This window comes from Archocentrus centrarchus, chromosome 10, assembly GCF_007364275.1.
Source record: "Archocentrus centrarchus isolate MPI-CPG fArcCen1 chromosome 10, fArcCen1, whole genome shotgun sequence".
NCBI lineage: Eukaryota > Metazoa > Chordata > Actinopteri > Cichliformes > Cichlidae > Archocentrus > Archocentrus centrarchus.
Genome location: NC_044355.1, coordinates 38,682,389 through 38,697,859, shown reverse-complemented (window position 1 = coordinate 38,697,859; position 15,471 = coordinate 38,682,389). Strand labels below are relative to the sequence as shown.

The following is a 15,471-nucleotide window of genomic DNA, read 5'->3' as shown; positions in this document are numbered from 1 at the left end:
CAATTTGTAGGTCACACAGAGCTTTTGTATATGCTACCAAAACTAAATCTTCATCTAGATGTATTTCTTTGTCTTTAAGTTAAACACACACACCCAAAAAACCCAACCATCCACATACTTTAATTAAAAATATTCCTTTTTTTGTTTGTTTTTAATAAAAACATGCAAAAATGTACAACCCCAGGAGCAAGAACAGAAATTCAGTCAGAGATTCTAATAAAAAACCAGAAAGCTGAGTTGTTTTAATTCCTCGTGGCTGAGGAGGATCTGAGGTGCCTCACAGGTTCACGGGTTAACAGATTTCTGCTAAAGCCGAAGGCCACAACTCACCACCATCAGTAAAATGTCTCACATTCACATAAAGGAGGAAATGACATATGGATGAAGACCCATAACCACCTGCTCATCCAACCGCAAAACACTGTCCATCACTCCTTCGCTGCCTGGATCTGTTGATCTGTTCCTCCATATGGAGTTACAGCATCTTGAGTCAGCGGTGCAGTGACCCTTGATGAGCCTTTTTCTTCCTTTTCCACAGTTTTTTTCTTATTTTTTTAAAGAGAACATCTCCCTGTGGATATATTTTACATCCTTCTGTTCGAGGTGTTTCCGTTATGCTTTGTAACTTTTGCTGTTATGTGTTAATTTAAAGCTGAAGCAGCCAGAAAAGGCAAAAAAAAGAAGCCAGAATTACTTTACAGCTGCTCTCCTGCAGCTTTCCAGTCTCTGTTGTATGTATATGTGTAAGCATACAATACCAGCACAACCTAACAAACCACTACAACACATGTACATGTTAAAGGAAAATTAAGTTAGCAGCTTATCTACTCAGGACAGGAACAGCCTGAAATGCAGTAGTTACAAACTTTCCACTACCTGTAGGCACATGTACAGATATCTGCATTTGTAAAACAGCCAATAGAAACTTCTACTCTCTAAAAAGACTGCCGATTGGTCAGTCTCGATCCTGGGCTAGGTGTGTATGCAAACCGGGTGCAGTCTAGGTTCCTCTCAAACCACTTCATCTACAACATGCTGAAAGGTTATTTTGGATGTTTTTCCCAATTATGCCCCTAAAATTACCACCTACTGAAGCTTTTTCTCTGCCAAAACAATTTCCCTCCCACCTGCCTCGTCTGCTTCAAGGAATATGTGCACCTCCAAAAAAATAGAGCAGTGAAAGTGAGGGTAACATATGCAGAGATTGTTCTTCTTGGTAGATGAAAATAATTTTCTCTAATTCTTAAATGTTCAGCAAAATACAACCACCTCTTGGTGGCAATTGTCAAAGTTTGATAAGTAATTTTATTCTCTCTTCACTCTCCAACTGAAAAAAATAACAACAGCTTCAGACCAACAGGTTCTTTAATGGTGTAGCTCCTACCTCCTCCACCATCCCAGTGCACGTCTTAGGTTTAGAATTTGGGATAGTGTGGTTGTGCTAGATTTTGAGACTCTGAGTCTCTTTATTGTTGAAATGTTCAAACCTCCTCTGAGCTTTCAGACCAGATGTTTGAAAATCATTGAGTAAAAGCTGCTGGATGCACCGTGCAACACTGTTGGTTTTTAGTCATGCTGCTCACCAGTTCCTCCTGCCTTCTTCTAATACTTCCTTATCCCCCGTCTCCTTGCAGGACTACAGAGTGAACATCTTCTTGAGACAGCAGTGGAACGACCCTCGGCTGGCCTACAGTGAATATCCAGACGACTCCCTGGACCTCGACCCCTCCATGTTGGACTCCATCTGGAAACCTGACTTGTTCTTTGCCAATGAGAAGGGGGCCAACTTTCATGAGGTCACCACTGACAACAAGTTGCTACGCATCTCTAAAAATGGCAATGTGCTCTACAGCATACGGTGAGTGGAGGGGGTGTTGGAATGTTTTATGTACCAACTATGAGAAACCCTGGTTATTAAACTGATTCCTGCAGCATGCATGCACCATGAAGCTTTCATTTCATTTCATTTGTTAAGAATATGTGAGCTTCGACTTTTGCACAGAACCCTTTTTTATTACTTCTGAGATATTTTTTAAAATTCAGCTCCCAATGTGTTGTTGCCTTACTGAGCCATGATGAGGTTTATAATTTGTGTCCTTTCATTCAGAAGAGTTGCCAGCCTTAAGTGGCATTTAGAGGGGGTTTTTTGGCATTTCTTGTTGCCGCTTGTGTGAGACTCAGACGCTTCAGTCAGTGCTGCTGTGGACAAGAATCCAGACACACTTGTTAGAAGGAAAAACTAACAACTCTGTCTGGACGAGGTGTTTCACTCCTGCCCCACTGGTAGGAGGTTCTGGGACAGATCATCGCTCAGCTGGAATGGGAACATCTAAGCTTCTCCCCAGAACGGAGACAGAGGTGTCTGGAGAGAAGGAGGTCTGAGCCTTTTTGCTTGGACTGCTGCCCCTGTGGCCTGGACTCAGATAAGCAGCAGAAAGTGGATGGATGACCTGACAGCAAGCTCAGTGGTCCCATTCAGATAGAACACATCAGGAACTTTATAATTCAAGGAAGGGTGGCAAAGAAAGTTTCTACCCAAGATGAAGCAGAAAGTTTACAGGTTAGGATCAGTTATAAAACTGTGATAGAAGATAAAAAGTGACTGTCCCGCTCTAACTTCCTGTTTATTGCATTCCTCATCCCTCCCTCCTCCGCAGTTCTATTATTGCGTCAAAGTTGGAGGTTTTTATTTCCTCCTGAGCGCTACTTGCTCACTTTTTTTTCTCTTTATCTCCAAGACATCCTTTTCAAGGCTCTCAGAGTTATAGCCTCCTTCAGCTGACAAACCTTTTAGCCTGCCGGAGCCTCCTCCTTACTTTTATTGCGTTTGCTCGGGGGCAAATGAAAAACGCAGCAGCCATGGTAATCTACTCTGCCTGTTAGTATTCCAGCAGTGTGTCTGATCCATTATCAACCTCAGTTTTCACCTTCATGTCCAGCAGCAGGAGGAGGAGTGAGATTGGCCCTTCATAAATATCATCAGGATAAACCCTGCGCTGCTCCTCTGCTGCTTTCATATTTTTAAACTTGACAACATCAGAGCAAACCCTCTGTTGATCAGCTTGATCTCAGAGGCGCCGCGATGACTCAGGATATTAAAGCATCCCAGGGGAAGAGGGAAAGAGTGGGTGTTGTAAATGCTGTTTACCTTTTTTTTACGATCATCACTCAACAGGAGAGCAGTACGAGGAGAAGCCATGACCGATAGTTGCTTCTCCTCCGAGATGAAAGCAAAGTTTCTGAGATTGGATGACCAGATCTGCATGTAGTGCAATCTCTCGCTGCACTTCAAACATAAGCATGGGCACTGAAGTGATATGCAGTCCCATTTGTGCATGTGGGGTACTTTATCAGAAGGAAAACTGATGCTCCAGCAGCAGTCCACAACTGCAGTCAGCAACACCCTACAATACTGGAGGAACAACCCCAAAGATCAGGCTGTCGCTCAGCAGGAGACTATCAGGAGAATGGGTGGGGGGGTTATGACAACATTTCAGACAGAACACCGTTATGACTCCTGACAGGAGGGGCCATCTGTCAGGTATGTGTTTGATCATTGCCTCATGCGGTGCACTCTGTCCCTCACTGAACTCACCTGAAGATGTGATGGTTTGTGTTTGATGCCATCTCTGGAACCTTGTGCCTGCTCATTTCCACCCCACCACCCCGCAGCTCATTCTTCTCTAAGAATAAATGGTGCTCCAGATACACTATTCCCCTCTAACTTGGGCCTGGCAATCTCAGTGCTCTTTCCATTAGATCTGCTCAGGCTATTCCATCCCAGCCACTGCTATCTATGCAAGCTGCAAACCAATCTCAGACTCTGAGAGAAAATAGCTTAAATCTCGAGATTTTATGGACCTCATTGACTCCTCTATCAGCTGTTTGCCTCCAGCTTAACTTCAGCAAAAATTGAATTTTTCCATGACAAAATCAGCTCTGCTCCATACACTAGGAAATAATTTTCCACCTTCACCTGCTTTCCTCCCACCTCCCTCACTGATGACATCCCTCTCACCTTTGCATTCTTCCTCACTCAGAGGGTGAAGGGCATTAGAGGTCAACTGAGTGAATCTCTACTAACTGAAGGTGTGTCACTGCATTTCTGTTGAATTTGTCTCCAAATTAAATCAGATCTATATATTAACTTTTTATCAGCCCTATCGACTGAATCCTGAACCTGTGTCTTCCAAATTAACACATAAAGTTTAGTAAGTTGAGAACAGCTGCAAATTCTCACTTAGTGCCATTTAGTCAAACCTGCTGCTGTGGCTAATTTTCACACAAGATGTCCTTAGACCAGCTTGAGGCAGCACGTCATTTTTTTCAGTGTGCAGAGGAGCAGTCTTTTCCTAAAAGCTATCAGAGTCGTTTCTGTTGCCTACAGGTAAGCAGTGAGTGAACGTCAAAGTAAAAACTGTGTGAGAACAAAAACACAAAGATCCAAATAGGATGCAAAGAGTCTGCGGTCTGACAAACCTAAACTTGCACCACCACAACCCCTCCAGTCTTCTGAGATGGACTTTGTGGATCTAAAATGTTGCCACCGTCATCGCAGCAGCCGGTGCATTAGGGCAACAAGAAGCACATCTTAAGGCTAACTGGGAGAGGCCAGTGGCATCCGACAAAACTCTTACTTTATTTCTTTCCTCCATCTTAGACTATCTTAGACATCCAAAGATAAAGTACATCAAACAAATCAGCTTTTAACAACTGATGAGAGATGAAATTATTTTCAGAATAAGCTGTAAATGTTAGTTTTTATAAGGGAAACAAATTATTTTTCTCAGTCTCAACTCAATAAAATTCCCATTTAATGAGATTTAAAATTAAACTGGATTTTTTTTCAAACTGTCAGCTGCACCACTCTAAAACATGTACTCCCTGAACAGAATGAAAAAAAGGTATTTTTACATGTAATCCACCTTCTAATTAATTTGAAGTCCAGCTTCCTTTTAAGCTCTTGGAGAAGAATGTAAAGTGGTGACTTTGTCAGTTATTTGGGTGTCACGCTGCAGCAGAAAGGCAGCAAGTCTCCTTCTGAGAAACTGGGACATCGGTGAAAGCTACAGCATGTATGTACAGTAGTACGTATTCAGCATCCTGTCAAGGATTTGTAACAATGTGCAGATGAGGCAAAGTTTATCTGGAGCATCAGGCAGACTGGACGTGTGTGTTGTAGCAGCGGGTGTCCTGTTAGAGCAGAACAGGAGGACTGAGCGTGTGCAGCAAAATCACCTCCTGCACTTCGCCAGCAGCTCCCTGAAACCTGAAACTGCTGCTTTACTCAGGATTCCTCACTGACATGAATCTCTACACAGTTTAATGCAGCTGTGAGGGTCCTGCTGATGGACGGGGTGTGTGTGTGTGTGTGTGTGTGTGTGTGTGTGTGTGTGTGTGTGTGTGTGTGTGTGTGTGTGTGTGTGTTCTTTGATTTCTATAAAGTTATTTGGCATGTTACCTGAATTTCTGTGTTCAGTACTGTTGTGGTGATGTTGAGGTTAATGTTGGGTGAAATAAGCATGTGTGACAATCTGCTGACTGCACGATTTACTGATGTAACTGAATTGATTGATTTGATTGATGATTGGCTTTTAATAAGAAAACACCAGTAACTACATTTTCTGCAGCTTCTCTAATTAAAAAAAAAATCTCCCAAGTCTGATGTATGAGGTATTCAGGTCTGATGGATGGAAGAGCTTGTTTTAATTTCACTAAAGCACCTTTTTACTTATAATAAGATGCATTAGTTTTTCTTCTTTCAGAGCTGCATTCCCCCATGTGACTGCAGGAATTAATTTCAGTGCCTGAGATTCAGAAACGTCCCTGAACATTTGCATTTGCATGGCTCACGTTCATTCCCAGATTCATTCCCATGTTATTACATGCAGCATGCTCAGTGATGGGGCTGGATCATGTTAGTGACCTCTAACATTCCTGTCAGAGTCAGTTTGTGTCCCTGCAGCTACACCACTCTACCTCCAATGCTAACTGTTGGACCTCACAGCCTAAAACCTGCATATATGTTTAAAAGCAGTGACATTTTTGCAGCGTTTCATACAATATCAGGAGGCAGTCTCCTGTGTTTGCCAAACATAAAAATAAAAAAGTAAATATAGTTTTTATGGCTTATTTAAGTTTGATGGACGTTCCTGCCTTCCTCTGATGGCTTTGTGTATCTCACACCAGTAAGACACACAGTTTTGGGTGATCAGTAAGAAAAATGTGACACATTGCAGCTGTCTTCCAAGTTTCTGAGTTAATAATATAAAATAAATTAATATCTAGTAAAGCCCTTAAAAAAGACCCATCTGTTTATCGTTGCATTAAGGCATCAAACTTTGAGCAGCTCTCAGACTCATGTGTTTAATCGTCGTCCAGTCATTTAAAATCCCAAATTAGAAATTAATTTCATTGATATTCTATTTAATCACCTTACCACACAAGAGGAGATGAAAACATTAACTCGATTAATTCATTTATGCTTAATAATTGACTTTATTGATTTAGATCAGTTTTGAAATGATTGCCCTTGTAATCAGTTAATCAGCTAATTGTTCTGGGTTTCATTCCAGTTACAGTTTCATCTGTGCTCTTTTTATGCTGCGATCAAATGGAAGTCAGATTTCTCTCATCTCTGCAAAGCTCATTTATTATTTCTGCTGCTTTTAAGGTTAGCATAAAAAGGGTTGTTTATGTGATATACGCTGGCTGCTAATAATGCCAGTAATTGATTAATTTCATCAATTTTTTCACTGATGATTGTTTCGGTGTGAAAATTAGATGCAAATAGACAAAAAAAATTGATGAACCTTCTGATGTGTGTGTGTGTGTGTGTGTGTGTGTGTGTGTGTGTGTGTGTGTGTGTGTGTGTGTGTGTGTGTGTGTGTGTGTGTGTGCTTGCAGAATAACACTGGTCCTGGCCTGTCCCATGGATCTGAAGAACTTCCCGATGGATGTGCAGACTTGCATCATGCAGCTGGAGAGCTGTGAGTAATCACACACACACACACACACACACACACACACACACACACACACACACACACACACACACACACACACACACACACACACACACACACACAGAGGCACATCATTCGATCAGTCACAGCAGCTGGAAGAGTCAGAGACGTTATATTGATTTTTTTATTGTTAAACGGATGTGAGAGGAGTCCCAGAAAAGTTGCAAAGGGTTATGTGTGTGTGTGTGTGTGTGTGTGTGTGTGTGTGTGTGTGTGTGTGTGTGTGTGTGTGTGTATAAACCACATGGTTTGCAGGAGTACTACAGATATGAATGCAGAGTTTATGTACAGGATGTTAATGTCAGGTCTGTTGTGACATATATACTCTGTAGAATCTCTGAGAAGTACTGAATGAATATGTTTCCTCTAAAATGCATTGAACTTTAGGTTATTAAGCTTTTCCGTGTCTCCACTGTTCCACCCTGTTGCATCGTATTCATCTCCTCTTTCCTTCCTTTGTTCCTCTTTTTTCCTTGATTCTATATTTGGTTTATGGATTACTTCTGTCCTTTCTTACTCTTCTCTTCATTATGTGCTCATTTCTTTTCTTCTTTCTTGTCTTTTGTTTCTTTAATTAAAAACACCGAAGCCTTTAAACTGCAAAAACAAGTTTACAGTCTTTCTCTGTCGAGACTTCAGTACATTTTATTAATATTTTCTCTACTCGTCACAGAGTTGTGGAGATTCCTGCTAGCAGTGATCAATGCATGACTTGGTCGGCAGAAAATATTATTTTATATGTTGTGCTGAACTGGCCTTTTAACCTCTGAAACTGCAGGGAGTGACTCTGCACCCCTGTCAGATACAGAAAGGTCCTGTTCTTCCTCAGAGGAAGAAGATGGACCTACACAGTGATGAATATAGTCTAACCTCCAGCTTGCTGCTCTCTCCTTCAGTCGGCTACACCATGAATGACCTCATATTCGAGTGGGACAAGAAAGGAGCCGTGCAGGTGGCCGATGGCCTGACGCTACCTCAGTTCATCCTGAAAGAAGAGAAAGACCTGCGCTACTGCACCAAGCACTACAACACAGGTGAGCAGGACATCGATGTGACTGATGTTCATCAAACTTGTTTTCCAGCAGGCTTGTTGTAAGCAGGCAGGTCAGGAGGCAGTGGTGTAAATGGCTGTGAGACCTGTTCCACTCACTCTGTATCTTTTTTAGCCACTTCCACTCTTTGGTTCTGTTTAGAAAAAGATGATGGATGGCTCAGGTAAAATATGCTTGTTTGCAAGCTTAACAATATGCTTGTGTTGAAAAATGATCATTAATTAATTGGTAATCATTGAAGGGGCTGGCATGGCTGTGGCTTGGTCAGACGCACAGCTCTTACAGCTGTTTCCTGTCACCAGGTGTTCAGAAATACATGGAACAACCAGTTTGGGGAACACGCTTGTTTGCGCTGTTGTTCCTTTAGCTGAGCTCCTGCTGTGGAGAGCACAGACACCACACAGAAAGCAGCCTGTCTGAGCCGCTTATGCTTCTCAGGCGGAATCAGCATTCGACCTACACAACAGCACAACTGCATCGGTTGCATATCCATAATCCTTCACTCTGCATAGCCAAATATCCATGCAAACATGATGCCATGAATTCCATTTAACAAATACAGACTATCCATCCATCCAGTTTCTTACGCTTATCTAATTCAGGGTCACAGTGGGACCAGAGCCTGTCTCTGCTGTCACAGGGCCGGAGACAGGGTACGCCCTGGACAGGTCGCCAATCTATCACAGGGTTAACACAGAGAGACCGACAGCCATTCATGCAGACACGGGGATGCAAACTCCACACAGGCCAGCTGAATGAGCAGGTTTTCCATCGATGGCTTCTTTCTTCCCTGATGTCATGAGCATATTTCAAGAGAGAGCAGGCCTCGTTCAAAGAGTGGCTCAGGGTGCACCAGACATTGTTTTCACTCTGGATTGGCCACCACAGCCTCCGTACTGGAGAAGACTTTAAACATCATCAATACAAGATCTCGATGAACGATCAGATCACCTCTGGTGAATGCATGCCATCATCAAAGCTGAAGGTGGTCCACAGAAATATTAGAGTGTGTGACTCTGAGCGGCTGTGGCTCAGGAGAGAGAGCGGGACGTCCGCTAATCAGAAGGTCAGTGGTTTGATCCCTGGCTCCTCCAACCTGTATGTCAAAGGATCGCTGTGCAAGATACTGAACACTGAGTTACCCCCAGTGCATGCATTGGAATGTGAGTGTGTGAAACATGGCACCTGTCAGTGGGTGGGACATATCAGGGAGAAAGTGAACATTTTGTCCTCAAAGTCAGGGTGCCTGTTCTGACCCCTGTCACCTACCAAAAACACCAACGATGGACATGAGCATCAGAACTGGACTACGGAGCAATGGAAGAAGGTGGTCTGATGGCTGGTTGGTGTGTGTGTGTGTGTGTGTGTGTGTGTGTGTGTGTGTGTGTGTGTGTGTGTGTGTGTGTGTGTGTGTGTGTGTGTGTGTGTGTATCCTAGCGCCAGGATACACTATGCAAAGAAGGCAAGCCGCAGAGGCAGTACAATGGTTGGGCAATGTTCTGCTGGGAAACCTCGGGTCCTGCCATCCATGTGGATGTCACTTTGACACGTACCACCTACCTCAGCATTGTTGCAGGCCCTCTACCCTCTTTCATGGAAACGGCATTCCCTGATGGCTGTGGCCTCTTTCAGCAGGATAATGCTCCCTGTAGAAGTAGAAATGGTTCAGGAATGGTTTGAGGAGCACAACAACAAGTTTAAGGTGCTGACTTGGCCTCCAAATTCCTCAGATCTCAATCCAGTGGAGCATCTGTGGGATGTGCTGGACAGACGAGTCCAGTCCACGGAGGCGCCACCTCACAGCTTCAGGATTTGAAGGACCTTACAAAAACACTTACATTTTGTTATTTAACTAAAATAAGTTTGTCGGTTTCCAGTTTATTATTAATGATTATTATAAAGTGTTCCAAAAGTTCTGGTTTTGATATGAAAAAGAGGATAAAAAATCTCAGAGCTGTGACACAGTTTGATCTGAGTTTGTAACGCGGATATCAGAAGCAGAGAGGTTTTCTTAGTCTCATCCAGCTGTATTAAAATCTATTTTTATTGACAGATTTTAGTGTTCTTAGATATTAAGGTGATCTTCAGCAAATAATTGGAATTAATCAGCTGGAAGCTTGTTAACTGATCAGTTTCTCAGCTTTCCTGAGATAATATGTCAAACTGCTGCATTTCAATGATATTTGGCCTTTGTCTTCTTCACTCAAGGAAATACTGAGCTTAGCACAGCAGGGAGTGATGGTAATGATTTCGCTCTCACAGAGCTTCCTGTTCCCAAGTGCTGCAGATAAAATGTGACTCCCTGTGCTGACTTGCAGTCAGCCTGCTGTAGGTGTTGTGTGCATAGGAAATGCAATGAAGTTAACCTGCATATTTTCAGTTTATAGGACCAAACCCACCTCAAGCTCCAACTTTAGTTTCCTGTTTCTCACTCCTCCACACTGCCTCGGCTTTCCTCAGTCTCTTCCCATCGAGCTGCCGTTGTCTGTTTCTTCTTCCTTCGTTTATCAGTTTTTCTCTGTCTGTGGTTCAGAGAGAGGAAAGGTGGCAGTAAAAGAAAGTGAGGAGGTTTAAAGATAAAGACAAGAAAGGAAGGAGGCCGGTAATAGAGAGTGATATATCTCACAATTTACTGAAAGAGATTATTATCTAGATTCAGATGTGTGGAATGTGAGGAATGTGCTGAAATCCTGCATGAGTCAGAGGCAGGACTTCATTTTTATTTTAGTCTGTGAAATATGGAAATGTGTGCACTGAAAGTTGTATTTTTTCTTTTCCTCCTGCTGTCATGAATCCCTCAGTGAAAGGAAAACACTGTGGGCGGCAAAGCTAGTTTGAAATAAGCTTTGTTTGTTTTTTCTGATTTTAATGTTTTGTTTGGTTTCATAACCAGAAAACTCTGAAATTACAAAGAAGAAGAATCCAGTGCAAAAGCATAAAGAGAAATACTAGATGATATGAAAGGATAAGAGGGTGGAGAAGGAGTGTAAAGAAGGGAAGAAAATGATGAATTGGACCAACAAGGCAAGGAGAGGAACACCCAAACATGAAGTCATGAAACAAAGCTGAAAATAAAAGCACAGCAAACACCAAAAATACAACATGTTTAAAACAAAACTCAGAAAAATAGATAACAACAAGAATGTGTTGGAGGCGATGGAGAGCGGGGGCGGCTGCCACACTCTGCTTCTCCCTCCAGGTCCTCCAAGTGTGGCTGAAAACCATCTGTCCGGTCCACACAGCGAGCCCAGGATCCTTACACTCCCGAGGAAACACCTCATGCATGCAGAAAGTGTCTTTTTGCATATTTGTCACACTTAACATGTTTCAGATCATCAAACAAATATTAATATTGGACAAAGAAAACCCCAGAAAATACAAAATGCATTTTTTTAATGATTTCATTTACTAAGGGAAGAAAGCTCTCCACACCTGCCTGCCCTGTGTGAAAAAGTAACTGTCCCCTTTTTAAATCATAAATTAACTGTGATTAACCATATTTTTAGAAAGCTGAGTTCAGCTTCACTCAGGCCTGGTAACTGCAGACCTGCTCAATCAAACATCCTTTAAATCCAACCTGTCCAAAAAAAAAAAAAAGATCTCAGAAAGCAGCACATCATGCCACGACCTAAAGAACCGTCTCAGGAACAAAGTCACTGACATCTATCAGTCTGACACGAGGGGTGGAAGAAACCTGGAACAGTGAACCTTCCCAGGAGAGGCCGGCCTACCAAAATGACTCCAAGGGCGCACCGATGACTCATCCACGAGTTCACAGAAGAATCCAGAACAACATCTAAAGAACTGCTTCCTTCACTGAGGTCAGAGTTCATGATTCAACAATCAGAAAGACACTGGGCAAAAATGGCCTCCCTGGGAGAGCTCCAAGGAGAAAACCACTGCTGACCAGCAAGAACACAAAGGCTCGGCTCACATCTGCCAACAAACATCTGGATGATCTCCAAGACTTCTGGGAAAATATTCTGTGGACTGACGAGACAGAAGCTGAACTTTCTGGAAGGTTAGAGTCCCGTTACATCTGCAGAAACTAACACAGGGTTTCATAAAGAACACCAACAGTCAGACGTGGTGGTGGGAGTGTGATGGTCTGGGGCTGCTTTGCTGCCATTGATGGAGCCATGAATTCTGCTCTACCAGAAGATCCTGAAGGAGAACGTCCGCCCATCAGTTGGTGCCCTGAAGCTCACTTGGGTTATGCAGCGGGCCTTAAATCAGACTGAGGGGCTTTGACCTTAAAGAGGCCGTTCATGCTGGAAAACCCTCCAACGTGTCTGAATTCAAACATTCCTGCAAAGAAGAGTGGGACAGAGTTCCTCCACAGCCACGTGAAAGACTCACTGCCAGTTATTAGGTTTAGGGGACTTGTTTAACCAGGCCCAGGCAGGTTTGGATTTGTTCCCTTACTACATGAAATCATCATTTAAAAACTGCATTTTGGGTGCCTGGGTGGCTTAGTGGTGAAGCTGGCGACCACATACATATGCCGCGTTGCGGTGCTGGTGGTGCAGGTTTGAGTCCTGGCCTGTCGCCAGCTTGTCTTCCCCTGTATCTTTCCCCCATTTCCTGTCTCTCTCCACAGCCCATAAAAGCAGCTGTGGGCAAAAATGCAAAAAAAACCAAACTGCATTTTGTATTTACTCAGGTTATTTTTGCCTAATATTAAAATGTGTTTGATGGTGTGAAAAATGTAAGTGTGACAAATGTGAAAAAAAAAGAAATCAGGAAGGGGCATATACTTCCCGACAGCAGCGTAAACAGAGCTATAGATGTGTGAAAGATGCCTGAAAATTATATTTTAAGTTTGGTGCAGCTGCAGAGAAACAGAATTCATTTTTATGTTTTTTTGAGTCTGACATTAAAAACAAAGTATCTGCAAGTTACATCAGGGGAAAAGATGAGTTTTCTTCTAATGTTTCCTCTTTATTTTTATTCATCTGTGGAAGCTGCGATGCTGCGCTGCATTTCTGTTCTGATCAAAGCAACACAAAAGTCACAATGTGAGGGAAACATTTCAACAAAGATACAAAAGTGACAGGTCCATTTCTAAAAAGCCGTACTGCTGGTTAGTGTGTGTGTGTGTGTGTGTGTGTGTGTGTGTGTGTGTGTGTGTGTGTGCGTGTGTGCGTGCGCGCAGCAGGCTGATTAGTTCACATTCAGAGGCATCACTCACACAGAGGTTGACGTCTGCTGTCGACAGTCAGGAGATGAATGATCCACCTCCAGACGAAAAGCCCTGACACAACTCAGCAACACACAGACACACACACACACACACACACACACACACACACACACACACACACACACACACACACACACACACACACACACACACTCCAAAATCCTTCTTCTCATTCCACACACAGAGACAATGAAGTGATGATAATCCACAGCTTTGTTACATAAATACATGTCAGCATTTTATTTCTGAGTGGCTCTCTCATCATCTCTCTTTCCTTTTATGCTGCTTCCTGGTTCGTCAGTCGAACATGTGCTTACCCAAATTATTGCAAATAAAATATGATCGTGCTTAAAATACTGGTTCAGGTGCAACGTGGACGACCAGGAGAGAAGTACTGATAGAAATGATGAATGAATGAATGTGTAACGTTTTTGTAGGAAATATAAACAAAGGTTTGTTGATGCTGTCAGAGTTCATTAAATTCAACTTAGAGCTTTTTCTGTAGTGAACTATTGATAATTAATATGAGATAAAGTTTGAGACGACTTGCTGTCTTCGTCCTGGGTTTTGGACCCAGGCTTTTGATGGTAAATGGACCTGTTAGCATTCACCTATTGATACAAGTACTTTTTTCTATCTGCTTTCTATCTAACACTCACTCACACTCCAACGAACACATCAGAGATGAACTCGGTGTTCATGCAGAGTGGAGCAGCTGGGAATCAAACCACCAACCTTCCGATCAGTAGGCGCTGCTCGATCTTGTTTGCTGTATTTTTAAGCATGTTGTTTTAGCTCTTTGTTTCAGTTTCTGGTTACTTTCATGAGGAGCCTGCTTTAGGTTTATTTTGTATAAGTGACCCACTGTGTCAGGTTTGTATGCTTGTCTGTCATCTCTGTTTAGTTACTTCCTGTTTTACTTAGATAAGATAAGATAAGATAAGATAGTGTTTATTTGTCACATGCACAGTTATACACAGTACAATGCACAGTGAAATGTATTTTGTACACACACATTTTAAACACACACATATAAATAAGAAGAATAAAAATAAAAAAAAAAAAAAAAAAAAAAAAAAGTAATTCACACTATACACTATACTCTATATACTATACACTATACACACTTTTTAAATTATAATATTTACACTGTGCAATAATGGTCCAGTTAGGGCTCAGAGTTGAGCAGACGGATGGCTTGTGGGTAAAAACTCTTCTTCAACCTTTCAGTCTTAGCCCTCAGGCAGCGGTAACGCCGGCCTGATGGGAGCAGGGAGAAGAGAGAGTGTCCAGGGTGGCTGGGCTGTTTTAGGATCTTCATGGCCCTCAGCCTGCACTGCTTGGTGTAAATGTCCTGCAGGTTGGGGAGGGTGGTTCTGATGGTCCGTTCAGCTGAACGAACCACCCTTTTTAGGGCCATGAAGTCCTGCTTGGTGCAGTTTCCCATCCAGGTGGTGATGCTCCCACGCATGATGCTCTCGATGGTGCAGGTGTAAAAGTTCCTGAGCACCTTGAGTGGGAGCTTGAAGTCTCTCAGCCGCCTGAGGAGGTAGAGACGCTGTCTGGCCTTCTTCACAGTGATGTTTATGTGATGAGTCCAGGACAGGTCCTGTGAGATGGTCACTCCCAGGTATTTGAAGGTGTCCACTCTTTCCACCTCAGCACCACTGATGACAAGTGGATGGTAGTCCCTCTGCTGCTTCCTGCTGAAGTCCACGATCAGTTCCTTCGTTTTGCTGACGTTGAGCAGGAGGTGGTTCTCCTGGCACCAGTTCTCCAGGCGGGAGACCTCTCTCCTGTAGGCTGTCTCCTCATTGTGAGAGATCAGTCCCACAACAGCAGTGTCGTCAGCAAACTTGATGATGACGTTGGACTCTGACGTGGCCTCGCAGTCATGGGTGTACAGTGAGTACAGCAGAGGGCTGAGCACACAGCCTTGGGGGGATCCAGTGTTGAGGGTGAGGGAGGATGAGGTGAGGTGACCCACTCGTACCACCTGTGGTCTGCTGGTCAGGAAGCTGTGAACCCACCTGCACAGGGATGGGCCCAGGCCCAGGTCCAGCAGCTTAGAGACCAGCCTGGAGGGAACTATGGTGTTGAATGCTGAGCTGTAATCTACAAACAGCACTCTCACATAGTTCCCCTTACCAGTGTCTATGTGTGAAAGGGTCTTGTGGAGGAGGAAGGATAT

At 43.2% G+C, this 15,471-nt stretch overlaps 1 protein-coding gene across 4 annotated transcripts in view; it reads left to right on the top strand.

Annotated features, from left to right (window-relative positions):
- glra1 (glycine receptor, alpha 1) overlaps positions 1-15,471 on the top strand; it is a 143,793-nt gene that overhangs the window by 75,643 nt on the left and 52,679 nt on the right. For all 4 annotated transcript variants that reach the window (XM_030740163.1, XM_030740167.1, XM_030740166.1 and 1 more), the window contains 3 exons: positions 1,635-1,858; positions 6,907-6,989; positions 7,922-8,059. In XM_030740163.1, the coding sequence (XP_030596023.1) occupies positions 1,635-1,858; positions 6,907-6,989; positions 7,922-8,059 (445 nt within the window). The remainder of the gene's footprint in view (positions 1-1,634; positions 1,859-6,906; positions 6,990-7,921; positions 8,060-15,471) is intronic.